Raw genomic sequence first — 27,921 nt, forward strand, 5'->3', positions numbered from 1 at the left:
CTTATCAATAATCACTTTAAATGTAAATGGTTTAAATGCTCCAATCAAGAGACATAGGGTGGCTGAATGGATAAGAAAGCAAGACCCTTGTATATGCTGTATACAAGAGACTCACCTCAGATCAAAAGACACACACAGGCTAAAAGTGAAGGGTTGGAGTAAGATATTCCATGCAAATGGAAATGAGAAAAAAGCTGGAGTTGCAATACTTATCTCTGACAAAATAGACTTTAAAATGAAGAACATATTAAAAGACAAAGATGGACACTATATAATAATAAAGGGATCAATTCGACAAGAGGATATAACCCTAGTAAACATCTATGCACCCAACATAGGAGCACCTAAATATATAAAACAGATATTGACTGACATAAAGATGGAGATCAACAGTAACACTATCATAGTAGGGGACTTCAACACACCTCTGACAACAAGGGACAGGTCTTCCAGACAGAAAATCAATACGGAAACAACAGCCTTAAAAGACACATTGGACCACTTGGATTTAACCGATATTTTCAGAGCATTCCACCCCAATGCTGCAGAATACACGTTCTTCTCAAGCGCACATGGAACATTCTCCAAGATAGACCATATGTTAGGCCACAAAGCAAGTCTGGATAAATTTAAGAAAATTGAAATCATACCAATTGTCTTCTCTGACCACAGTGCTATGAAATTAGAAATGAACTACAGGAAAAAGACTGGAAGACACACAAATTCATGGAGGCTGAATAATATGTTACTAAACAATGAATGGGTCAAACAGGAGATCAAGGAAGAAATCAAAAGATATCTCGAGACAAACGAAAATGAAAATACAACGACCCAAAATCTATGGGATGCAGCGAAAGCAGTCCTAAGAGGGAAGTTCATAGCACTGCAGGCCTACCTAAAGAAACAAGAAACATCACTAATCAACAGTTTATCTTCACACTTAAGGGATCTGGAAAAAGAACAGCAAAATAAGCCCAAAGGGAGTACAAGGAAGGAGATAATAAAGATCAGAGCGGAAATAAATGAAATAGAAACCAGAAAAACAATACAAAAGATCAATGAATCCAAGAGTTGGTTCTTAGAGAAGATAAACAAAATTGACAAACCTTTAGCCAGACTCATTAAAAAAAAGAGAGAGAGGACCCAAATTAATAAAATCAGTAATGAAAGAGGAGAAGTGACAACAGACACCGCAGAGATACAAAAAATCCTAAGAAATTTCTATGAGCAACTGTATGCCAACAAATTTGACAACCTGGAAGAAATGGACAATTTCCTAGATGCATACAACCTCCCAAGGCTAACTCAAGAGGAGACAGAAAACCTGAATAGACTGATTACCACCAAGGAAATTGAATCAGTAATCAACAATCTCCCAACAAACAAAAGCCCTGGACCAGATGGCTTTACAGGTGAATTTTACAGAGCGTTCCAAAAAGAATTGTCACCTATTCTCCTCAAACTCTTCCAAAAAATCCAGAGGGAGGGAAGACTCCCAAACACTTTTTACGAAGCCACTATCACCCTGATCCCAAAATCAGACAAAGACACCACAAAAAAAGAAAACTACAGGCCGATATCGCTAATGAACATAGATGCAAAAATCCTCAACAAAATACTAGCAAACAGAATTCAGCAATATATTAAAAAGATTATACACCATGATCAAGTGGGATTCATCCCTGGTATGCAAGGGTGGTTCAACATCCGCAAATCAATTAATGTGATACACCAAATTAACAAAATGAAAAATAAAAATCATATGATCATATCAATTGACGCAGAAAAAGCATTTGATAAAATTCAGCAGCCATTCATGATAAAAACCCTTAAGAAAGTGGGAATAGAGGGATCATATCTCAACATAATAAAGGCCATATATGATAGACCCACAGCTAACATCATACTCAATGGGGAAAAACTAAAACCATTCCCCTTAAAATCAGGAACAAGGCAAGGCTGCCCACTTTCTCCACTTCTATTCAACATAGTGCTGGAAGTTCTAGCCACAGCAATCAGACAAGAAAAAGAAATAAAAGGCATCCAAATCGGTAAGGAGGAAGTAAAACTGTCATTATATGCAGATGATATGATACTATATTTAGAGAACCCTAAAGACTCCACCAAGAAACTATTAGAGCTGATAGATGAATTTAGTAAAGTAGCAGGATACAAAATTAATATTCAGAAATCAGTTGCATTTGTATATACCAATAATAAAACATCAGAAGGAGAAATTATAAAAGCAATTCCGTTTACAATTGCTCCAAAGACTATAAAATACCTGGGAATAAATTTAACCAAAGAAGTAAAAGATCTGTACTCAGAAAATTATAAGACACTGAAGAAAGAAATGAAAGAAGATACAAATAGATGGAAACACATACCATGTTCATGGATAGGAAGAATTAATATAGTTAAAATGTCCATACTGCCTAAGGCAATATATATATTCAACGCAATTCCTATCAAACTACCAACGACATTTTTCACAGAAATAGAACATATAATCCTAAAATTTATATGGGATAACAAAAGACCCCGGATATCTTCAACAATCTTGAGAAATAAGAACAAAGTGGGAGGTATAACAATACCTGACTTCAAATTATACTACAAGGCTACAGTAATCAAAACAGCATGGTACTGGCATAAAAACAGACCCATAGATCAATGGAACAGAATAGAGAGTCCAGAAATAAATCCATGCCTATATGGCCATTTAATCTATGACAATGGAAGCAAGAATGTACGGTGGGGTAAAGACAGTCTATTCAATAAATGGTGCTGGGAAACTTGGACAGACACATGCAAAAAGATGAAGCTGGATCACCTCCTTACACCACATACAAAAATAAATTCAAAATGGCTTAAAGATTTAAATGTAAGATCTGAAACCATAAAATTCCTAGAAGAAAATATAGGAAGAAACTTCACAGACATTACCCGGAGTAAGATTTTTACTGATATATCCCCTCGCGCGAGGGAAGTAAGAGGAAAAATAAACATGTGGGATTACATCAAACTAAAAAGCTTTTTCACAGCAAAGGAAACCATCGATAAAACAAAAAGGGATCCTACTGATTGGGAAAAGATATTTGCCAATGATATATCTGATAAGGGGTTAATATCACAAATTTATAAAAAACTCACTCAACTCAACTCCAAAAAAACAAACAACCCAATTAAAAAATGGGCAGAGGACATGAAGAGACATTTTTCTAAAAAGGACACACAGATGGCAAACAGACATATGAAGAAATGTTCAACCTCACTAACCATTAGAGAAATGCAAATAAAAACCACAATGAGATACCACCTCACCCCAGTCAGGATGGCTATCATCAATAAATCAACAAACAACAAGTGCTGGCGTGGATGCGGAGAAAAGGGAACGCTGGTGCACTGTTGGTGGGAATGCAGATTGGTGCAGCCACTATGGAAAACAGTTTGGAGATATCTCAAAAATCTGAAAATGGAACTACCTTATGATCCAGCAATCCCACTCCTAGGTATCTATCCGGAGAAATCCAAAACTCCAATTCAAAAATCTTTATGCACTCCTATGTTTATTGCAGCACTATATACAATAGCCAAGACCTGGAAACAACCGAAATGCCCATCAGTAGATGACTGGATTAAGAAACTGTGGTACATTTATACAATGGAGTATTACGCAGCCATAAAGAAGAAAGAAATCTTACCATTTGCAACAACATGGATGGACCTAGAGAACATTATGTTAAGTGAAATAAGTCAGAAAGAGAAAGACAAATACCATATGATCTCACTTATATGCGGAATCTAAAGAAAAGAATAAGTGAATGAACTAATCAGAAACAGTTTTGGAAACATGGAGGAAAAAACAGAGGGTTGCTAGAGGGGCGGGGGGGTGGGGATAAGGGGAAGGTGAGAGGTTTTGGGAACGTACAGAGGGATAGTGGATGGGGGGAGGGGGGTTCACACAGTGTGAGGGATATAAATGATAAATGTCTAAGTTTTGCTTTGTCTTGTGCACCTGAAACTAATTAATAAAAAAAAAAAAAAAAAAAAGATTAAAAAAAAAAAAAAAAAAAAAATCTCCCTAAATGTAAATGGACTGAACTCACCAATAAAAAGACACAGAGTAGCAGATTGGATCAGAAAACTAAACCCAACCATATGCTGTCTCCAGGAGACACATCTCAGCTACAAGGACAAGCATACACTCAAGGTGAAAGGGTTGAAATTGACACTCCAAGCAAATGGTACCCAGAGAAAATCAGGTGTAGCCATAATGATATCAGATGAAACAGACTTCAAGGTGAAAAAGATAACAAGAGACAAAGATGGACATTTCATAATGGTGAAGGGGACTGTACAACAAGAAGACATAACAGTCATCAATATTTATACCCCCAATCAGGGAGCACCGAAATACACCAAGCAACTACTAACAGAACTAAAGGGAGAAATTGACCAAAACACAATTATACTAGGGGACTTAAATACATCATTGACAGCTATGGATAGATCATCCAAACAGAAAATAAATAAAGAAATAGTAGCCCTAAATGACACATTAGATGAAATGGACATAATTGACATTTATAGAGCACTTCATCCTAAAACATCAGACTACACATTCTTTTCTAGTGTACATGGAACATTCTCAAGGATAGACCATATATTGGGACATAAAATCAGTCTCAAGAAATTTAAGAAGATTGAAATCATACCATGCATATTCTCTGATCACAAGGCTTTGAAATTGGATATCAACTGTAAAAAGAAAGCGGGGAAAAAACACAAATACATGGAGATTAAACAACATACTTTTAAAGAAGGACTGGGTCAAGGAAGAAGTTAGAGGAGAGATCAAAAGATACATAGAAACAAATGACAATGAAAATACATCCTACCAAAATTTTTGGGATGCAGCGAAAGCAGTTTTAAGAGGGAAATTTATCGCATTACAGGCCTATCTCAAGAAACAAGAAAACTCCCAAATAAATAACCTCATGTTACACCTTAAAGAACTAGAAAAAGAAGAACAAGTAAAACCCAAGGTCAGCAGAAGAAAGGAAATAACAAAAATTAGAGCAGAACTAAATGAAATAGAGAACAAAAAGACAATAGAAAAAATTAATGTGACAAAGAGCTGGTTCTTTGAAAAGGTTAACAAAATTGACAAACCCTTGGCTAGACTTACTAAGATAAAAAGAGAGAAGACACTGATTAACAAAATCAGAAACGTAAAAGGGGAAGTTATCACGGACACCACAGAAATACAAAGGATCATCCAAGAGTACTATGAAGGACTATATGCCACCAAATTCAACAACCTAGAAGAAATGGACAAGTTCTTAGAAACATATAGCCTTCCAAGGCTGAACCATGAAGAACTGGAAAATCTAAACAGACCGATCACCAGTAACGAAATTGAATCAGTCATCCAAAACCTTCCCAAAAGCAAAAGTCTGGGACCAGATGGCTTCACTAGTGAATTCTACCAAACCTTCAAAGAGGATCTAATACCAATTCTGCACAAACTCTTCCAAAAAATTGAAGAAGAGACAGTACTCCCTAACTCATTCTATGAGGCCAACATTACCCTGATACCAAAACCTGGTAAGGACAGCACAAAAAAAGAAAACTACAGACCAATATCTCTGATGAATACCGATGCAAAAATCCTAAATCAAATTCTAGCAAATCGAATACAACAATGCATTAAAAAGATTATTCATCACGACCAAGTGGGGTTCATCCCCGGGGCACAAGGATGGTTCAACATCCGCAAATCCATCAATGTGATACATCACATAAACAAAATAAAGGACAAAAATCATATGATTATATCAATTGATGCAGAAAAAGCATTTGACAAGATACAACATCCATTTATGATTAAAACACTTAATAAAATGGGTATAGAAGGAAAATACCTTAACATAATAAAGGCCACATATGACAAGCCCTCTGCTAATCTCATAATTAATGGAGAAAAACTGAAGCCCTTTGCTCTACGTTCAGGAACACGACAGGGATGTCCCCTATCACCTCTGCTTTTCAACATAGTGTTGGAAGTCCTTGCCAGAGCAATCAGGCGAGACAAAGAAATAAAAGGCATCCAAATTGGGAATGAAGAAGTTAAATTATCACTCTTTGCAGATGACATGATGCTATATATAGAAAACCCTAAAGACTCCACCAAAAAGCTATTAGAAACAATCAACGAATACAGTAAAGTTGCTGGCTACAAAATCAACGCAAGAAAGTCCATTGCCTTCCTATATACTAACAATGAAATCTCAGAAAAAGAAATCCAAAAAACAATTCCTTTTGCAATTGCAGCAAAAATAATAAAATACCTAGGAATAAACTTAACCAAGGATGTGAAAAACCTATATGCTGAAAACTATAAGACATTTTTGAAAGAAATTGAAGAAGACACAAAGAAATGGAAAGACATTCCGTGCTCATGGATTGGAAGAATCAACATAGTTAAAATGGCCATATTACCCAAAGCAATATACAGATTTAATGCAATCCCCATCAAAATCCCAATGGCATATTTTAAAGAAATAGAAGAAAAAATCATCAGATTTGTTTGGAACCACAAAAAACCCCGAATAGCCAAAGCAATCTTAAGAAAAAAGAACAATACTGGAGGTATCACACTTCCTGACTTTGGCTTGTACTACAGGGCTACAATAATCAAAACAGCATGGTATTGGCAGAAAAACAGACACATAGACCAATGGAATAGAACTGAGAACCCAGAAATAAAACCACATAAATATGGACAGATAATTTTTGACAAAGAAGCTAAAAACATACAATGGAGGAAAGACAGCCTCTTCAATAAATGGTGCTGGCAGAATTGGATAGCCACGTGCAAAAGAATGAAACTGGACTGCTATTTGTCACCATGTACCAAAGTTAATTCAAGATGGATCAAAGACTTAAGCATAAGACCTGACACAATAAACTGCATAGAAGAAAACATAGGTACTAAACTTATGGACCTTGGGTTCAAAGAGCATTTTATGAACTTGACTCCAAAGGCAATGGAAGTAAAAGCTAAAATAAATGAATGGGACTATATGAACCTTAAAAGCTTCTGCACAGCAAAAGAAACCATTGACAAAATAAAGAGGCCACCAACTGAATGAGAGAAGATTTTTGCAATCAGTGCCTCCGATAAGGGGCTAGTATCCAGAATATACAAGGAACTCATGCAACTCAACAACAAAAAAACAAACAACCCAATTGAAAAATCGGCAGAGGACTTGAAGAGACATTTCTCCAAAGAGGACATACAAATGGCAAATAGACATATGAAAAAATGCTCAACATCACTAATCATCAGAGAAATGCAAATCAAAACCACAATGAGATATCACCTCACCCCAGTCAGAATGGCTATCATCAACAAGACAAATAGTAACAAATGTTGGAGAGGCTGTGGAGAAAAAGGAACCCTCATACACTGTTGGTGGGAATGCAGACTGGTGCAGCCGTTATGGAAGGCAGTGTGGAGGTTCCTCAAAGAATTACGAATAGAATTGCCATATGACCCAGCAATCCCTCTCCTGGGTATCTACCCAAAAAATCTGAAAACATTTACAGATAAAGACACGTGTGCTCCAATGTTCATTGCAGCTTTGTTTACGGTGGCCAAGACATGGAAACAACCAAAATGTCCTTCGATAGATGAATGGATAAAGAAGTTGTGGTATATATACACAATGGAATACTGTTGGGCAGTATGAAAAGATGATATAGGAACATTTGTGACAACATGGATGGATCTTGAGAGAGTAATGCTGAGCGAAACAAGTCAGACAGAAAAAGCAGAGAACCATGTGATTTCACTGATATGTGGTATATAAACCAAAAACAACAAAAGAACAAGACAAACAAATGAGAAACAGCAACTCATAGACACAGACAATAGTTTAGTGGTTGCCAGAGGGTAAGGGGGGCGGGGGGTGGGGGGTGGGAGATGAGGGTAAGGGGGATCGAATATATGGTAATGGAAGAACTGACTGTGGGTGATGAACACACAATGGGATTTATAGATGATGTAATACAGAATTGTACACCTGAAATCTATGTAATTTTACTAACAATTGTCACCCCAATAAATTTAATTAAAAAAAAAAATAAATAAATAAATAAATAAATAAAATAAATAAATAAATAAATAAATAAATAAATAAATAAATAAATAAATAAAAAAGTTTGGAATGTGATTAAGTAACTGGTAGTGCCAGTATCTGAACTGCTAGCCTGTTTGTGGAAGCAGAACCATTGTTTCACTATAATTTCATCTCCAAGGTCCACACCATGGGACAAAGTTAAACTGAAGTCTCATTATAGAGCTATTCTTTTGGTACATATAGTGACAGAACAGCTCTAGGGGACTAAAGTTGACTGTTTTATACCCAGTTCCTCTGAATGTCAGATGTATGGAAGGGACACGACTACAAAGTGGGATAAAACCAGCCCCAGCAACGACATGGGAAAATTAGTGATGTATCGACATCCTATCTCATAATTAAATACCAAAGTTATAGTATATTTTGAACATAACTTTGGTATTAACATTTTAATAGTGCCTTTCTTCTTGCATCCCAACCCCCAAATCATAAACATAAACATTTTTTATTTAAGAAAATCAAGAAGCCCCTGGTTATGTCACTATTCATGAGTGATGATGCCCTACTTACAAGCCAATAGGTTTATCCAAATGGGCAAACATAGGAAGCTACCATTTTTCCAAACTCCAGTTTGTGGAGAATGATAAACACATAGGATAAAACATTGCTCTAAGATGAACTATGGAAAAGTTCCAAGGATTTGTATGTGATCTTAATCAACATAAAATGAGAACTTTGATAATTTCTTTCAGGACCATTACCAACAAACTACACACACATGCAAGCACACACATCTGCACACACACACATGCATATTTTCTTTATGGTTTTGAAAACCAAAACAAAAAGTAGAAGAATGTAATAAAGATCAGAGAAAGAATCAATGGAATCAACAGAGAAAATAAATGAAACCAAAATGCAAATTATTTGAGAAGATCAATAAAATTGACAAACCTCTAAACTGACTGATATGGAAAAAAAAATAAAAAGAGAAACCAAATTATGAATATCAGGAATGATACCCTACAGATATTTTAAGAATAACAAATGGATACTATAAATAGATTCACAATGGAGATGAAATGGACAAATATCATTTTTTTAAAGATTTTATTTTTTTGACATTTTGAAAATAATTTTATATTAATTTCAGGTGTACAGCATAGTGGTTAGACATTTGTATAATTTAAGAAATGATCCCCCTGTCTAATCTAGTACTCACCTGGAACTATACATAGTTATTACCACATTATTCATTATATCCCCTATGCTTTACTTTACATCCCCAGGACTATTTTGTGACTACCAATTTGTACTTCTTAATCCCTTCACTTTTTTCACCCTGCCCCCACAAACCTCTTCCCATCTATCACCCTGATGAATCTAGCACCCATCTAACACCACACATAGTTATCACAGTATTTTTTACTATAGTCCTTCTGCTATACCCTTCATCCCCAGCACTACTTTGTAACAACCAATTTCTACTTCTTAATCCCTTCTACTTCTTCACCCACCCTCTCAACTCCCCTCCCATCTGGCAACCATCAAAATTTTCTCTGTATTTTTGAGTTTGTTTCTGTTTTGTTTATTTATTTTGTTCTTTAGATTTCACATATAAGCGAAATCACATTGCATCTGTCTTTCTCTGTCTGACATACTCCACTCAGCACAATACCCTCCAGGTCCATCCATGTCACTGCAGATGGCAAGAACCTTTTCTCTTCCTGGCTACGCAATATTCCATTGTATATATGAGGTCTGACTTGTTCCAACAATCTTGCTAACCTTTTTGACATCAGAGGGATTATTCATTATCAATTTGTATCAACTGGGCAAACAGTTAACCAAGCTTACTATTTGGAAGTGCTGAAAAGGCTGTGTGAAAAAGTTAGACAACGTGAAGTTTTCGCCAACAATTCATGGCTCTTGCATCACGACAATGCACCAGTTCCCACAGCACTGTCTATGAGGGAATCATTAGCCAGTAAACAAATAGCTGTATTAGAACACCCTCCCTATTCATGTGATCTGGCCCCCAATGACTTCTTTCTTTACCCAAAGATAAAGAAAATATTGAAAGGAAGACATTTTGATGACATTCAGGACATCAAGGGTAATACGACAATAGTTCTGATGGCCATTCCAGAAAAAAGAGCTCCAAAATTGCTTTGAAGTGTGGACTAGGTGCTGGCATCGGTGGATAGCTTCCCAAAGGGAGTACTTTGAAGGTGACTGTACTGATATTCAGCAATGAGTTATGTAGCATTTTTCCTAGGATGAGTTCATGAACTTCATTGTCCGACCTCTTCGAATGTACCACCTACTCTTTATCCATTCATCCATCAATAGACATCCAGGCTGCCTCCATATCTTGGCCATTGTAAACAATGCTGCAAGTAACATATGAATGCATATGTCCCCTTGAAGTAGCATTTTGGGGTTCTTTGGATAAATACCCAGAAGTGGGATTACTGGGTCCTTTTTTTGTCTCGTTATACCCTTTGTTTTAAAGTCTATTGTGCCTGGTATAAGTATCATTTCCCCACTTTTTTTTTTTTTTTTTTTTGCTTTTTCATTTCCATTTTCATGATATAACTTTTTCCATCCCTTTACTTTCAGTCTGTGTGTGACTTTCTATCTGAAGTCTCTTGTACGCAGAATATGTAGAGGTTTTGTTTTCTTATCCATTCAGCCACCCTATGTCTTTGATAGGAGCATTTAATCCATTTATATTGAAAATACTTGTTGATAGGTATGTAGTTATTACCATTTTATTATTCATATTTTTTATGTGCTTTTTTTTTTTTTTTCTTTCCATCTTCAAGAAGTCCCTCTAACATTCTGGTTTGGTGGTGATGAACTCCTTTAGCTTTTTCTTGTCTAGGAAGTTCTTTATCTGTCCTTCCATTCTAAATGATAGCCTTGCTGGGTAATCTTGGTTATAGGTCCTTGATTTTCATTACTTTGTACATTTTGTGCCAATCCCTTCTAGCCTGCAAAGTTCTATTGAGCAATCAGATGACAGTCTTATGGGAGCTCCTTTAGAAGTAAATAATTGTCTTTTGCTGTTTTTAGAATTCTCTCTTTGTCTTTAACCTTTGCCATTTTAATTGTGATGTGTCTTGGTGTGGGCCTGTTTGGGTTCATCTTGTTTGGGGCTCTCTGAACTTCCTGGACTTGTATATCTATTTCTTTTACCAGTTTAGGAAAGTTTTCAGTCATTATTTCTTCAAATAGGTTCTAAATTCTTGCTTTCTCTCTTCTCCTTCTTGTACCCCTATGATGCGAATGTTGTTACACTTGACATTGTCCCACTGGTCTCTTACACTATCCTCTATTTTTGGATTCTTTTTTCTTTTCTTCTGTTCCAACTGGGTGTTTTCTGCTACCTTGTCTTCCAAAGCGCTGATTTGATCCTCTGGTTCATCTAGTCTGCTGGTGATTCCTTCTAGTGCAATCTTCATTTCAATTATTGTATTCTTCACCTCTGACCGGTTCTTTTTTTTTTTTTTAATGGTTTCTGTGTTCTTTTATATATATATACACACACACACACACACACACATATATATGTGGGATATATATATATATATATATATATATATATATATATATATATATATATATAAATAATTGCTATCTCTTTGTTGAAGTTCTTATAAGTTCCTTGAGCATCCTTACAACCATTGTTTTGAACTCTATACCTGGTAGGTTGTTTTGTTTAGTTTTAATTCTTTTTCTGGAATTTTCTCATGTTCTTTCACTTGGGATGTATTTCTTTGTTTCCTCATTTTGACTGCCTCTCTGTGTTTGTTTCTATGTATTATCTGCTATGTCTCCCAGTCTTCATCAGGTGGCCTTATTTGTAGGTGTCCTGTGGGGGCCCAGTTGCACAGTCTCCCTCATGACCTGACCCAGGTGTTCCAGGATTGTCCCTTGTGTGGGTTGTGTGTGCCCTCCTGTTATAGTTGAGCCTTGATTGCTATTGGTACATCAGTGGGTGGGACTGATCCTTAGGCAGACCGGCTGTGGGGTTTGGCCACATTTACAGCTTACTGGCTACTGTGTGGGGGGCTTAACCCCACAGGGTGGGATTTGCCCCAGAGGGCTCTGATGCCTATTGACATCCCTTTGGGTATTCCACTTGTGGAGCTAATTGGGAGGTGCTCTGCTGTGGTCTGAAGCCAATCTACAAGTATGTTGGTTATGGGGCCTCTTTGGAGAGACTATGGTGCAGCCCCAGGGCAGCCCCTGCCTATGACTAGCTTGGTAGGAGCTACAAAGCAATCCAGTTGGTTGCTGCCTGTGCTGTACCTGGAAGTGCATGGGAGAGGCCATGCTATGATCTGAGGACAGCTGCCACTAGTACTGCATCTGGGGTAGTTCTGCAAAAAGCCAGGACATTCCGAAGCCTGCTGCCACTTGCCAGATCCTGTAAGGTTCAGTCACTGATAAAGCCTCCTGCGTTAAGGAGTTGGGTATGGCAGGGTCTCAATGAGTCACCACGGTGGAGCAAGCAGAGATCACCAAACCAATCCAGATTCAGATTTGGCCATGGGCGTGGGGGAGGGCACAATACCAGAAAGATGGTGCCTACCTGCCAGCTGTACAGGAGGACCACCCCATACAGGGAAAATGGCAATGTCCCTCCTGTCCTCGCCCTGAAGTTTCACAGCTCAGCCTCTACCCATATGTCTCCAACGCCCCCAAGTCACCATCCCTCTGCTGGAGCCCAGGGAGAGTGCCTGTACGGGCCCTTTAAGAGTATGCGTGGGTATCCTACAGCCTTCCTTCCCACAGTCAGAATCCATACTGTTTTTCACAGCCAGATACTGTGGGGGCTCCTCTTCCTAGTACCAGTACTCTGGGCTGGGGAGCCTGATGTGGGGCTGGCGTCACTCGCTCCTCTGTGAGGAACCTCTGTGGCCAAGATATCTCTCCTTATTTTCAACTGCCACACGTGGGTGTGGGACCAGCCCATTTCACATCTCTGCCCGTCCTACCAGTCTTGACGTGCCTTCTTTATAGCCTTAGTTATAACACTTATGCTCTGCTACACTTCAGATGGTTCTCTAGGTTGATTGTTCTATAATTTAGTTGTAATTTTGATGTGTTCATGGGATGAGGCAAGCACAGTGTTTACTACTCCACCATCTTGGCTCTCTCAGCGAAATGGACAAATTTCTTAAAAGACACAAACTACCAAAGCTCACTCAATAAGAAACATATGAATGTGTCTATATCTATTTAAAAAACAAAATTTGTAGTTAAAAATCTTCCCAAAGAGAAAACTCCAGGCACAGATGTTTTCACTGGTAAATTAAACCAAATATTTAAAGAATTATAAACATTTCTTTAAAAATTGAAGATGAAGGACTACTTCCCAACCCACCATATGAGTCCATAATTACTCTAATATGGAAAGCAAACAAAAACATTTATAAAATAGAAGACTACAGGCAATGACTCATTAACATAGATGCAAAGATTCTTCACAAAATTTTAACAAATGGAATCTGAAAATATATAAAAAGGATAATACATTATGACCAAATGGAATTAATCTCACAATGAAAGTTGATTTACTATTGGAAAATCAATCAATATAAGTCACCATATTAACAATTTAAAAAGAAAACACACACAGTAATCTCAACAGATAGAAAAAAAAAAACATTTGACAAAATCCAACACTAGTTTCTGATAAAAACTCTCTGCAAACTAGGAATAGAACTTCCTAACTAGATTAAAGGCATCTATGAAAAACCTACATCTACAATCACACTTAATGGAAAAAAATGAATGTTTTCCCTCGAAGACTGGAATAAAACAAGGATGTCTATTCTCACCACTTCTGTTTAGCACTGTAATGGAGGCATTAGCCAGTGCAGTTGTGCAGGACTGATTTCATGTTACCCTACCAGTGACAGACCAATAAGTTAGTCTGTTGCTGTTTTATGAATGTTGGCAGGAGCTAGGAGACTCCAGGGTCAGAGATAAAGCACTTTGTTATTCATGGCACAGTAAAGGACACCAAGTTTGCACAGATTCTCCCTGACCCCCAAAGTCCCACAGGGTGACATGGAGGGCTCAGACAAATGCCTGCACACACAGTGGGCTGCTTACAGGAAAGGAACCCTGGATCTTGGGGAATCTCCTGTTTTCGTGGTACATAAGCAAGCCTGCTCTTCATTCAGAGGGAAACATTCCTTCATCCCCCAAGGCTGCTTACTGCATGCATAACCCTGAGAACCAACCTGGGTAAAGCACAGTCACAGAATGAATTCATACCCAGTAAGACATGTGAGAGCCCACGAGACACACAAGGAATTTCTCCCAACAGCAATACAGCAAGAAAAAGAAATAAACGGCATCAATATTCGAAAAAGAATAAGTAAAACTGTCTTTATTTACAAGACACAGTTATCTGTCTAGAAAATGATGCAATCTATTTTTAAAAGCTACCAGAACTAATAGGTGAATATAGAAAGGTAACAGGATACGAGAGCAAGATGCAAAAATCAATTATATTTCTATATACCAGCAAGAAATAGAATGTTGAAATTGTAAAACAATACCATTTATAATGGCATCAAAAATATGAAATACTTAGGAATAAATCTGACAAAAGATGTGTAAAACCTGTACACTGAAAGCTACCACAAAATACAACTGAGAGAAATTAGAGAACTAAATCAATGGAGAAATATGCCATTTTCTTGGGTCAGAGACTCCATATGTTAAGATGTCCCCAAATTAATTCATAGATTCAATATCAACCAAGTCTAACATTCATATGGAATCTAGAATCTAGAGGATCTAGAATCACTAAAACAACTTTGAAAGATTAATGCTGCCTGATTTCAAGTCTTACTGTGAAGCTACAGTAATCAAGGCCGTGTGGTAGTGGCATAAAGATACATAAATACCGAAGGGACAGGATTCAGAGTCCAGAAATAAACTGACATTTACATGAACAATCGATCTTCAACAAAACTGAAAGCCAGTTCAGTGGGGAATCAATATTCTTTCACACAAATGGCACTAGAACATGTGGATATACTATACCATGCACACAAAAAAAAGAAAAGGAAAAGAACAGAACAGAACACTAATCCATACATTGTTTGCTTTATATACATAAATTACCTCAAAATGGATCATAGACCTAAATGCGTAACCTAAAGCCATAAAACCTCTAGAATATATAAAACATTTTGTGACCTTGCATCAAGCAAAGATTTATTCAATCTGACACCAAAAAAGCATGATGCATAAAAGAAAATGTTGATAAATTGGACTTCATCAAAATTTAAAACTTCTACTCTCTGAAAAGCACTATAAAGAAAATGAAAGGATAAGCTACAGACTGAGAGGAAATATGTATAAATCATATTTCTAATAAAGGACATGTATTCAGAATAATATATAAAGAACTATTAAATTTTTAAGAAAACAACTCAATTTAAAAAATGGTGCAAGATTTGACACTTGACCAAAGATATCTGATGGCAAATAAAAAGATGCTCAATATCTTTAGTCATTAGGGAACTGCAAATTGAAACCACAATGACAAAGCAATGCATACTTATTAAAATGGCTAAAATTAAACAGATTGACCATGCCAGTGTTGGGGAGGGCATGGAGAAACTGGAATCCTCACACACTGCTGTTGACAATGTAAAATGACACAACCACTTTGGAAAACAGTATGGCAATTTCATAAAAAATTAAATATATACCAACTATACCATTACGTCATTCCACTCCTAGCTATTTACCCATAGGAAATGAAAGCCTATGTCCAATCAAAGACTTGTACATAAATGTTCATGGCAGCTTAACTTGTCACGGACAAAAACTGGAAACAACCCAAATGTCCGTCAGCAAGTGAATGGATAAGCAAACTGTGAAATAGCAATACAATGGAATACAATACTACTAGGCATTAAAAAAGAATGAACTATTGAGACATGCAACAAAATAAATCAATCTCAAAATATTTATACTGACTGAAAAAAGGCAGACAATAAAGAGTACATAGTGTGGGCCGGCCCGGTGGCTCAGGTGGTTAGAGCTCCATGCTCCTAACTCCGAAGGCTGCCGGTTCGATTCCCACATGGGCCAGTGGGCTCTCAACCACAAGGTTGCCGGTTCAACTCCCGCAAGGGATGGTGGGCTGTGCCCCCTGCATCCAACTAGCAACGGCAACTGGACCTGGAGCTGAGCTGCGCCCTCCACAACTAAGACTGAAAGAACAACAACTTGACTTGGAAAAAAGGCCTGGAAGTACACACTGTTCCCCAATAAAGTCCTGTTCCCCTTCCCCAATAAAATCCTAAAAAAAAAAAAAAGAGTACATAGTGTATAATTCCATTCATTTAAAATTTTAAAAAATGCAAACTAATTTGTATCAGCAGAGAACAGGTACGTGCAGCTGAGGAGGAGGGCAGTGGGGAGTGTTGACAGGTTTACAAGGAAACTTTGAGGGTGATGGTTACGTTCAGTATCTTGATCGTGGTAATAGTTTCACAGGGACACATATGTCAAACTTACCAAATTGTACACTTCAGTTTACTATATTATACTCTATAAAGCTGATTTTTAAAGTCTACATTTTATTAATACCAAGAAATTAATTTATCACTATATTCCCAGAAAGACCTTACATAATACTGCCTAATAGCTATGAAATTTTAGTGCTAAAAGTTATACAAAATCTCTAAGGAACAACATTCTCACGTTTACATTGCCTTCTAACGAGATAGTTAGTTCTTTTCAAACTGAGTTGTGAAGAATGTTTTCCTTATCAGAACCAATTCCCGACTCCTGCTGACACAAACCCCATTCAGACTCTCATTCAGAAACTTCCATTTTCCATTATCTTGCTTTTCTACATTAACTCAAGAAACATTCAACAGTGAAATGAAACAGAAGATGTTTCACAGTTTCAGAAACTCAAGAGAGGTGAGGACCTTGCAGTTATGACAACAAAGCTGCTGTTGTTCACACTCACCTGAGCTGGCTTGCTACAGGTGACACCATGAATCTCCAGGTAGCTGAAGGTTAACTCGAGCTGCAAATGAAGGAGGGGAAGTCAAGACCTGTAATGAGGATTTTAAAACATTTTTCAAAGTAAAAATGCTACAGTTAGAAATGGTACCAACTTCTAAATGTAGGTGGTTTGATATCTCCATTTGTTCAATAAGCTAGGAGATTCATTGATCATATTTCAGAAAAAGTATTATTCACATCCCAAATGGTTGAAAGGAAGGTGCATGTTTGAGTTTTTAAATTTCATCCAGGAACAAACCCAATGGAAAGTTTTATACTTTTACTCTGGTAGTTAGTCAGAGAAATGAATGTATGAAGTTAAGTCATAAATATACTTTTTTCTTTTATTTCTAAATTTTGCTTCAGAAATTCACATCAGGATAAAGTGAATGGTGGTTTTCCCTCCTTTCTAAACCCTTATCTCTTTGAGTTATACTTTATTTATTGAAGTTATCATTTCTTCTACCATCTTTCATAAAAATTAATATTTTGAATGGATTTACAGAAATAATATTTAGGAAGTTTCAACCACACTTAAATGAAACACAGTTAAATAAAAGTCTTTTTGCATGTAGATAAATGATTCATTTCCTTTCTATTTCAATAACGAAGGCCCCTTCCTCTCTTCTCCTACAATCATCATTTCTTTTTCTTCAGAATGTCTCTAGCATGTTCTGCCTGTTTTTTCCTGGACAATAGCCACTAATCTTTCTCCCAGTTTTGCAGTCTTTCATCCTAAACAGCAAACAGTTCCCAGGGCACAGGACTAGAGACAATGGAGGACAGAGTTGGAACAGTTTAGTTTGCCTTCTCACCTTAAACGTAAAAATGTTGTAAGAAAAGAACCAATCCAGAAACAAACCCCCAAACCTTTAGTTCTGCTCCCTGGGGTATGTCACACCATTACACAATTGATGGGTAAATCTTAGAACAGAGAACCCTTGAATCTCCTGTTACATAACTTGAGTATGGTGAGGAGGTCTGGAGGCAGATTATCTCATTACTCACCTCATCAACCAGCAGACATTTATGGAAGGCCTATGTGCCAGCGTTGGAAATGAACAAAGCAATGAGACACTTATCTTGTCCTCCAAGAGGTAAATGCAGCCTTATAGGCTCATTCTGAACATTCAATTAGAGTAGAAACCTTCTTACTTATCATCAAGATCTATACTTGGTTGGGTTTTGAAAAGTCACTTAGAGCAGGGAAGTATTTTCTAAAAAGTATACATATCTATCTTCATTTATTTAAATTTAAAACGTATAAACATATTTTTATGCACTGGCCTTTGATTTAATGCCAGAGCTTCTTTGAGGTAAGTACACCGGCTGGTCCTCTAGTGGCATTTCCTGTGAGCCACACCCTTAATGCAGAGTACCCAACTTCCAAGTCAAGCATCTTTAACATGGAGTGAGAACTTGAAGACACTTGCCAAGCACTTTGAGGGTAGACATTTTCTAAATTATTATGCTCCCCATCCCTTCACCTTTAACAATTTAACAGTCTTAAGAAGACAGTAACTTTAAGTAATTCACTTTTACCAACATTTAGTCTTTCATAGACACTGTTTCATTTAGAAGTCATATTGAATTGTTATGTGAAATATCTTTAAATAAATGTATTCTTGTTTTTTAAATTTTTTTTATTTTTCAATTACAGTTGACATCCAGTATGATATTAGTTTCAGGTGTATAGCATAATGGTTAGACATTTACATAACTTATGAAGTGATTCTCCAATAAGTCTAGTATCTGTCCTGACACCATACAGTTACTACAATATTATTGACTATAATCTCTATGCTGTACTTTACATCCCATGACTATTTTGTAACTACCAATCTGTTCTTCTCAATCCCTTCACCTTTTTCACCCAGCCCCTCAGCCCCCATCCCATCTAGCAACCATCAGTTTGTTCTGAGTCTCTCTCTGTTTTGTTTGTTCATTTATTTTGTTCTTTAGATTCCACATATAAGTGAGATCATACGGTATTTGTCTTTCCCTGTCTCACTTATGAGGTGTGATCAAACAATATGATGAACATTTAAATTAAAAAATTCATTACAGTAAAAGACAAATTGCCATTAATCCCCCTCAAAACACTCCCCCTCAGTTCGAGCACAATTATCCCATCATTCTTGTCACTTTCTGAAGCAGGTCTGGGAATCCTTTTTCGTATCTTTAATCGCGCTTCGTGGCTGCCTCAATGTCCTGAATCGATTCAAAACAGTTACCTTTCATGGTCATTTTGACTTTGGGGAAGAGCCAGAAAACTCATGGTGCCAGTTAATAAGGTGGATGAGAACATACCATAATGTTTTTATATGACAAAAATTGCCGTACCAGAAGCGATGTGTGATCAACAAATAAAGTGAATGCTGATACTGAGTGCCATCCAAAGGAAAGTCAGGGATTTTCAATACGGGAAGTGGTGCATCAAACCTTAGTATGTGACAAGTTTCAACTTGTTTAGTGCAATCAGTCGGGTGTGAGTTATGGTTGAGAGAAGGTGTCACTTAAAGTGTGCCATAAATCATGGATCATGAACAACGCATTAACATGAAATGGGCAAACAGTTTCATACTCCATCATGATAATGCTCTGTGTCACACATTACTTCTGGTACAGCAATTTCTGTCAAAAACATAAAAACATTATGGTGTGTTCTCATCTATCTTATTCACCAGATCTGGCACCATGAGACTTCTGGCTCTTCCCCGAAATCAAAATGATTCAGGACATTGAAGCAGCCATGACAGCGCAACTAAAGACCCTCCTGAAACTTCCAGAACTGCTTCAGAAAGTGGCAAGAATAATGGGATAACTGTGTTCGAAGTGAAGGGGACTAATTTGAGGGGGATTAATGGCAATGTGTCTTTTACTGTAATAAGTTTTCCTTTTATTTAAATATTTATCATATTGTTTGATCATACCTCATATTTCATATACCATAATACCCTCTAGATCCATCCATGTTTTACAATTAGTAAGATTTCATTTCTTTAATGGCCAAGGAATTGTATTCCACCTCTTCTTTATCCAATCATCTATCAGTGGGCTCTTGGGCTGATTCCATATCATGGCTATTGTAAATAAACCTGCAATGACCACAGAAGTCCATGCTTTGGATAAAAATACCCAGAAGTGGGATTGCTGGGTCATGATAGCTCTATTTTTAATTTTTTGAGGAATTTCAACACCGTGGTTGCACAGATTTGCAATCCCACCAACAGTGTACAAGGGTTCCCTTTCTCCACATCCTGACCAATACTTGCTTTTTAATTTATTGATGATAGCCATTATGACAGGTGTGAGATGATATCTTATTGTTGCTTTAATTTGCATTTCCTTAATAAATAGTGATTTTGAGCATTTTTTCATATGCCTATTGGCCATCTGTATGTCCTCTTTGGAGAAATGTCTATTGAGGTCCTCTGCCCCTTTTTTAATAAGATTGTTTGTGTTGGGGGGAGGGTGACATTGTATGAGTTCTTTATCTATTTTGGGTATTAACCCTTTATCGAATATAACATTGGCAAATATCTTCTCCCATTCAGTAGGTTGTCTTTCCATTTTGTTGATGGTTTTCTTTGCTGTGAAAACTTTTTAGTTTGAAATACTCCCATTTATTTATTTTTTCTTTTGTTTACCTTGCCCAAGGAGAAAGAACGGAAAAAAATATTACTAAGAGCAATGTCAGAGAGTTTACTGCTTATGTTTTCTTCTAGAAGTTTTATGATTTCAGGTCTTACATTTAAGTTTTTAATCCATTTTGAGTTTATTCTTGTATATGGTGCAAGAAAGTGGTGGTTTTATGTCTTTGCATGTATCTGTCCAGTTTTCCCAACATTATTTATTGAAGAGGCTGTCTTTACCCCATTGTATACTCTTACCTCCTTTGTCACAGATTAATTGGCCATATAATGTTGGGTTTACTTCTGGGTTCTCTATGAGTATTCTGTTCCATTGATCTATGTATATTTTTTTTTGTGCCAGTACCATGCTGTTTTGGTTACTTTAGCCTTGTAGTATAGTTTCATATCAGGTAGCGGGACCTTTTTAGTCTGTGTGTTTGTTTATCTGACGTAGGCAGCATGGGCGTTGTTTTCTTATCCATCAATCCATTGATCCACCATATGTCTTTTGATTGGAGCATTTAATCCATTTACTTTTAAAATAATGATTGATAGATATGTAGTTATTGCCATTTTATTATTCACATTTTTTATCTTTTTTTCTTCTTCTATTTTTAAAGAAGTCCTTTAACATTTTTTTGTAATACTGGTTTAGTGGTGATGAATTCCTTTAGCTTCTTCTTGTCTGGGAAATTTTTTATCTCTCCTTTGATTCTAAATGACCACCTTGCTGAGTAATCTTGGTTGTAGGTCCTTGCTTTTCATCACTTTAAATATTTTGTGCCAATCCCTTCTGGCCTGCAAAGTTTCTGTTTAGAAATCAGCTGACAGTCTTATGAGAGCTCCCTTGTAGGTAACTAAAGGCTTTTCCCTTGCTGCTTTTAAGATTCTCTCTCATTAACCTTTGGCATTTTAATTGTGATGTGTTTTGGTGTGGGTCTCTTTCAGTTCATTTTGTTTGGGACTCTCCGTGCTTCCTGACCTTGTATGTCTATTTCCTTTGCCAGGTTAGGGAAGTTTTCCATCATTATTTCTTGAAATAGGTTTTCAATCCCTTGTTCTCTCGCTTCTCCTTCTGGTACGCCTATGATGTGAATGTTGGTATGCTTGACATTGTCCCAGTGGCCCTTAAACCATGAGGTCTGACAATTAAGTTCAGGAACTTATCCTAGAAAAAGTGCTACATACCTCTTTGCTGAATATCACTACAGTCACCCTCAAAGTACTCCCCTTGGAAAACTATGCGCCAACACTAGCACCTACTCCACTCTTCAGAGCAATTTGGGAACTCTTTTCCTGGAATGGCCATCAGAGCTGTCATCGTATTACCCTTGATGTCCTGAATGCCATCAAAATGTCTTCCTTTCAATATTTCCTTTATCTTCAGGTAAAGAAAGAAGTCATTGGGGGCCAGATCAGGTGTGTAGGAAGGGTGTTCCAATACAGCTATTTGTTCACTCCCTCAAAGACAATGCCATGTGAGCTGATGCATTGTCATGATGCAAAATCCATGAATTGTTGGTGAAAAGTTCAGGTCGTCTAACTTTTTTACGTAGCCTTTTCAGCACTTCCAAATAGTAAGCTTGGTTAACTGTTTGTCCAGTTGGTACAAATTGATAATGAATAATCCCTCTGCTATCAAAAAAGATTAGCAACATCATTGCAACAAGTTTGCAAACTTGACTGTCAGACCTTCATATACTCATTTTTCAAAATTCTTTTTTCTTTTTGTTGTTTCAATGGGTGTTTTCTACTCCCCCCCCCCCAAATTGCTGATATGATCCTCTGTTTCATCTAACCTGCTACTGATTCCATCTAATATATTCTTCATTTTAGCTATTGCATTCTTCATTTCTAATGGGTTCTTTTTTATGGTTTGTATGTCTTTGTGTAAGTTCTCACTGACTTCATCTATTCTTCCCCTAATTTCATTGAGCCTCCTTACAACCAGTGTTTTGTAGTCTGTGTCTGGTAGATTGCTTGCCTCCATTTCTTTTGTTTTTCTGGAATTTTGTTGTTCTTTCATTTGGGAAAAGTTTCTTTGTCTCCTCATTTTGGCTACATTTCTGTGTTTGTTTCTGTATATTAGGTTGATTTGTTACATCTTTCAGTCTTGGCAGGGTGGCTTTATGTAGAAAGTGTCCTGTGGGGCCAGAGGCAGTCTCCCTGGTCATCTGAGCTGGGTGGTCCAGAGGTATCCTTGCGTAGGTTGTGTGTGTGGTACTGTTATAGTTGAGTCTTGATTGCTGCTGGCATGTCAGTGGGTGGGATTGACCCTCAGGTTGACTGGATGTGAGGACTGGCCATGACTACACTGCATGAGCTATTGTGTGGGGGCTGACCCCACAGAGTGGGGTTTACCTTTGCAGGGCTCTGGTCCTTGCTGAGTCCACTCTTTGGGTCTGCTGTTTGTGGAGCCAATTGGGTGGTACTCTGGTGTGGGCTGAAGCTGGTTACCAGGTGTTTTGGTTCTAGGGTTTCTTAGCAGGGGCTCTAGTACAGGCCCAGGTCAGCTGCTGACTGGGGCCAAATGGTAGGAGCTACATCGTGACCTGTGCTTTGTAGCCAACTATGCTGGGCTTGGAGGTGCCTAGGAGAGGCTAAGCTGGGATCTGAGGCCAGCTGCCACTAGTACCAGGCTAGGGGCCACTTAGCAATAGCTACCAGGCACACCAAGGCCAGCTGCTGCTTGTTTGGGGTTTGTGGACCTTTGAGAGATTTTAGGAAAGTCCACAGTGCGGCTGAGGCCCAGCGCTTATGTGGAACAGCCACTGAAAGAGGTCTGGAGCCAGTGAGCAAGCTGGGTGGGGCAGGGTCTCAGGGAATCATCTGGGCAAGACACATGGTATTAGCCAGTTTGATTGAGACTCAGAAGTGGTGCCAGCCTGTGCCTGCTGGCTAGGTGGGAGAAGAACTCAACAAGTAAGAACACTCTTACAACCCAGCAGCTATGAAAATGTAGCAGGTGTCATCATATTGTTAATGGTGAGGAGGAGAGGCTCTAAGACCAGCTGACAGGCATCATAGCAAGGTTCAAATCATTCTCTCTAATCTTATCCATGACGATTTTTATAGGCCTTTGCTATAAAACATCCCCCCAAATGGCTCTTCCCCACTCCAGCCCAACCCAAAGACAGTTTAAAGACTATCACTGGGCAGGAGGAGGCAGGGGGGGCTAGTTAGAAAGCTGAAACATGGGCAGGCTGCTTGAAGACCTCAGGACATTTTTAAGACAGAACTATAGATAGTAGCAATTGGTTAGATAATAGGAAGGAATCAGCCCAAACTATCAATAGCTCTTCCATTCTCTCACTTAGCCCATCCCCTCCTGCTTGCAACAGTCCCCATCCCACAGGTAACCAGAGCAAATTTGAATGTGATTAAGTGACTATCTTTAAGTGACTACCACTATTCCATAGGCAATAGTCCCTCCTTTAACTCCTCAGCCGGCCCAAGTCCTGCCAACTTTCCAACCTGTTTCCCCCACACACACAGCCTCTTCCACAATCCCAGGTCCCACATCCCAGGTCCCCAGATGCCCTGTGGTCTTTCATCCTGCTAAACCTCCTACCAGTGAAAGACCCCCTTATCTCCCTAGTTTTCGGGGTGATCCTTAAACCCAGTTTCTCTGCTGACCCTTCCCTGATCTGATAATTACCCACCCTCGCCTGCCCAAAGCAGAGCTGAGGCCTTCTGGGGTGACACCAAAGTTCTATTTCTTCCTCTGGGTGTGACTGCAGTGGCATCTGCTTTGGGATTCATCCCCGAGATGAGCATTTCTATTCGGGGCATTTGACTAGATAGCTGGTACATTTAATAAAAAGACAAAAGACAAAGTGTTTCATCAGCCCCCAAAGAAAAGAGGAGAAACCTATGTCATAATGAGTGCCTACTGTACATGACTGTTCTGAATACAATTATTTCCCCAGAAAATTAATGTAACTGACACTTGTTTTGCTTCTTGGCCCAGATGTACTATAACACATGAAAGCCAACCTTTTCGGAGGGGGGTGGTATGTGGGTACCTGCATGGAGGTCACTTCGGAAGGAAATCTGCCTTTCTTAATTTGTGATACTAACAATATCAGAAATCAGAACCAATGTCCAAACTACCCAAGCCAGGCTGATGTAAAACATTAGATACATCATGGGTGAAGCTGGACCCTCATTCAGGGCAAAGCAGGGAGGGGGCAGAGTCCAGGATCAGCCAGCAAAGGGAGGCAGGAGACTTCCTAAGAGGAAATAACGCCTACTGCTGCATCATAACATTTTTATTAGGATAAACACAGTATCCAGGAGCCTTCTAATCAAGAGGCTACTTGACTATTTTCTTGAGTCCTTGAATTTCCTTCTGCAATTTATTTTTCACAAGTGGGATAATGGTTAATTCACTTCCTCTATCCTTCCTTCAGGTATTTTAATGTATAGGTAATTTAACCCAACCTCATTTACACAAAAATTGATTTCATTTATAATACACTGTAAACATTCAGACTCACTTTACATTATCGAAAGGGCCTGGAACCAGCTGTCTCATCCCTCAGAAAAATGACAAAATTTAGCATTCGTATGATCAGAAAGAAAAAAGGCAGCAAGTAGCCTAAGCCTTTAGCTAGCAAACAATGGGTAGGTATCTTCATAAAGTTCAGTGAAAATTCTACAAATCTTTAGATTACAAGTCCTAAACAGTCCTTTGCACTACAGCACCGTGTCACCCAGCACATAAGTAGGTAGTCACAAAACAGTGGCCAAATGTTGAATTTTAAGCTAGGAAGGACTAAGAAAATGAGCAAGTAACACTGCAGCCCAAGTATCACAGTATGTAAGGCTGAAAGATCTCCCACACCTTACCCATTTTCCTGGGTCTGTGGACAGGGGCGACAGTTCAGCTCAGTGGAAAAGAGATAAGAGTAGGACACAGTGAGCTTAACTTTTCTTTCACGCATCCATTACTGGTGAATACAAGTCAAATTTGCATCCTTTGAGCTATTCTCCAATAGGTCACCTTCAGGGCTACTATGTAAATTGAGTGAGATAATGTACTTAAAATATGCTTAGTAGATAACTAATTAAATTCTAGTAATAACAATGTAGTTAAGCAGCTCCTGCTCACATTCTTTGAGAATCATGCATCTGTCACCTACTCATGGAAGTCTGACTTTGGGCAGATTACTGTGCCTCAGTTTTCTCATCTGTAAGATGAGAGTAATAATGGGGCCTACATCATGGTTTTCAAACATTTCTTTAAGGAATAAACCTTATTGATTAAAACAGCACTCAATAAATACAGCTATCATCATCCTTTTAGAAAAAAAATCTCACTTTCTTGTTACCAATCAGTGCATATCCTATAAAATTGGTCAACACCTTTTTGTTACCATAAAAGAAATAAAAGAATCAATCATTAGACGTAGTTCATCAGCTATCAGTTCAAATTCTAATTTGCACCATATAATAAAGGACATCTTATGTAAAATGTTAAACAGATCTTTTAAAGAACAAAGTGGCACCATGTTATTTCCTAGGCAACACCAGAGTGTGTGGGGAACAGGTGAGGTGGCCAAGTTACTGGTAATGTACTCCTTGGAGTTGTGAAGGTTATTTCCCATATGTCAAAGCCTTAGAAAAATCTGCTGCTACTGGACCAAAGGAATTAAGAACTCGACATAAAGAAAGTATACACAATGCCCTACGTGAGAGAGAAAAATGATTGGAATCCACAAGCATCAGAGGCACGCAGCACAGAATGCTTCATCACTTCTCTTGGGACGCTTGTACACAAAGAGAGGGAGCAAAGAGTAAAAATGTCTGTCATCACAAAGTTATGTACTTTCTAGGGAGAAGGAAGGAAAATGGGAGTGTGCTGCAAGAACTCTGGGCATGTGAGCCTAAATCATAAGTCTACATAATTGAGGAGTAAGTGTTGTCTTACAGCTGCCAAACCGGTTGTTCCCCCACACAGATCCTATAGCACCAAAGGAAGTGACTCCGCAGAGCAGAAACCCTATGGAATAATATAGGTAAAGCTTCCTTAAGGGGGTGTGGCCGCAGAGCAGAGACCCGATGGAATGATGTCGGTCATCCCCCCTCTTATCAGATGGTTTCTAAATAATGACTCCATCTCCCAGGATTGTGTGCATGTGAAGGCACAGTAAGTGTTGCAGCACAATGGGGACAATTAGGGAAAACAGCCAGTAGGCACAGAAATCACAGATCATAGAAAAAACAATTTTACTTCCCCATATGTCCACTAATAAAAGCTATGCGTTTGGCCCGATTCAGCACTCAGTCCTTGAGACTTGAGTCCTTTGGCCCCGCTTGCACTCTATTCTTGGCTCGTCTTTCTTCTTTTTTTTTTTTTTTCCCAAGTCAAGTTGTTGTCCTTTCAATCTTAGTGGTGGAGGGTGCCGTTCAGCTTCAAGTTGTCCTTTCAGTCTTAGTTGTGGAGGGTGCAGCTCAGCTCCAGGTCCAGTTGCCATTGCTAGTTGCAGGGGGCGCAGCCCACCATCCCTTGCAGGAGTCGAAACCGGCAACCTTGTGGTTGACAGGACGCGCTCCAACCAACTGAGCCATCCAGGAGGCAGCTCAGCTCAAGGTGCCGTGTTCAATTTTAGTTGCAGGGTGCGCTGCCCACATCCCTTGTGGGAGTCGAGGCATCGAACCAGCAACCTTGTGGTTGAGCCCACTGGCCCATGTGGGAATCGAACCGGCAGCCTTCGGAGTTAGGAGCATGGAGCTCTAACCGCCTGAGCCACACAGGCTGGCCAGCTCCTGTCTTTCTTAACCCTGCGCCACGCTTCTTGCTTCCCACAGCGCTTGTCGTGCAGGACACATCAAGTATGTGTTGTGTTGGTGTGGAAGAGAAATGGAGTGTATGTGCATGCGTGTGTGTGTGTGTGTGTGTGTGTGTGTGTGTGTGTGTGTGAGAAAGAGGAACCTCATCACCTCAACACTTACCTTGGTAGGGATTCGTGCTGCAAGAAGGAAGGCTCGGCATGATGTGAGCACCTGTAAGACAGAAGAAGCATTGTAAGTACCACAAAGTAGGCCTAGTAGGCTCTGGTATTACCCACAGGATTTGA

The 27,921-nt window shown here is 38.5% G+C and overlaps 1 protein-coding gene across 15 annotated transcripts in view; it reads right to left on the reverse strand.

The window, feature by feature from the left end:
* The window catches only part of CARMIL1 (capping protein regulator and myosin 1 linker 1), a 352,154-nt gene that overhangs the window by 210,145 nt on the left and 114,088 nt on the right, over positions 1 to 27,921 (reverse strand). For 14 of the 15 annotated variants that reach the window (XR_016021728.1, XM_088799443.1, XM_074319290.2 and 11 more), the window contains 2 exons: positions 27,797 to 27,847; positions 17,167 to 17,226 (listed from right to left, as the gene is read on the reverse strand). Coding sequence is in view for 14 of the 15 variants with exons in the window: in XM_088799443.1 (XP_088655569.1) it covers positions 17,167 to 17,226; positions 27,797 to 27,847 (111 nt within the window). In the remaining variant the exon portion in view is untranslated. The remainder of the gene's footprint in view (positions 1 to 17,166; positions 17,227 to 27,796; positions 27,848 to 27,921) is intronic. The other variant, XM_074319291.2, reaches the window with a different exon arrangement.

The sequence above is a fragment of the Rhinolophus sinicus genome, chromosome 7 (assembly GCF_057876585.1).
Source record: "Rhinolophus sinicus isolate RSI-liver-muscle chromosome 7, RSI-T2T, whole genome shotgun sequence".
Taxonomy (NCBI): Eukaryota; Metazoa; Chordata; class Mammalia; order Chiroptera; family Rhinolophidae; genus Rhinolophus; species Rhinolophus sinicus.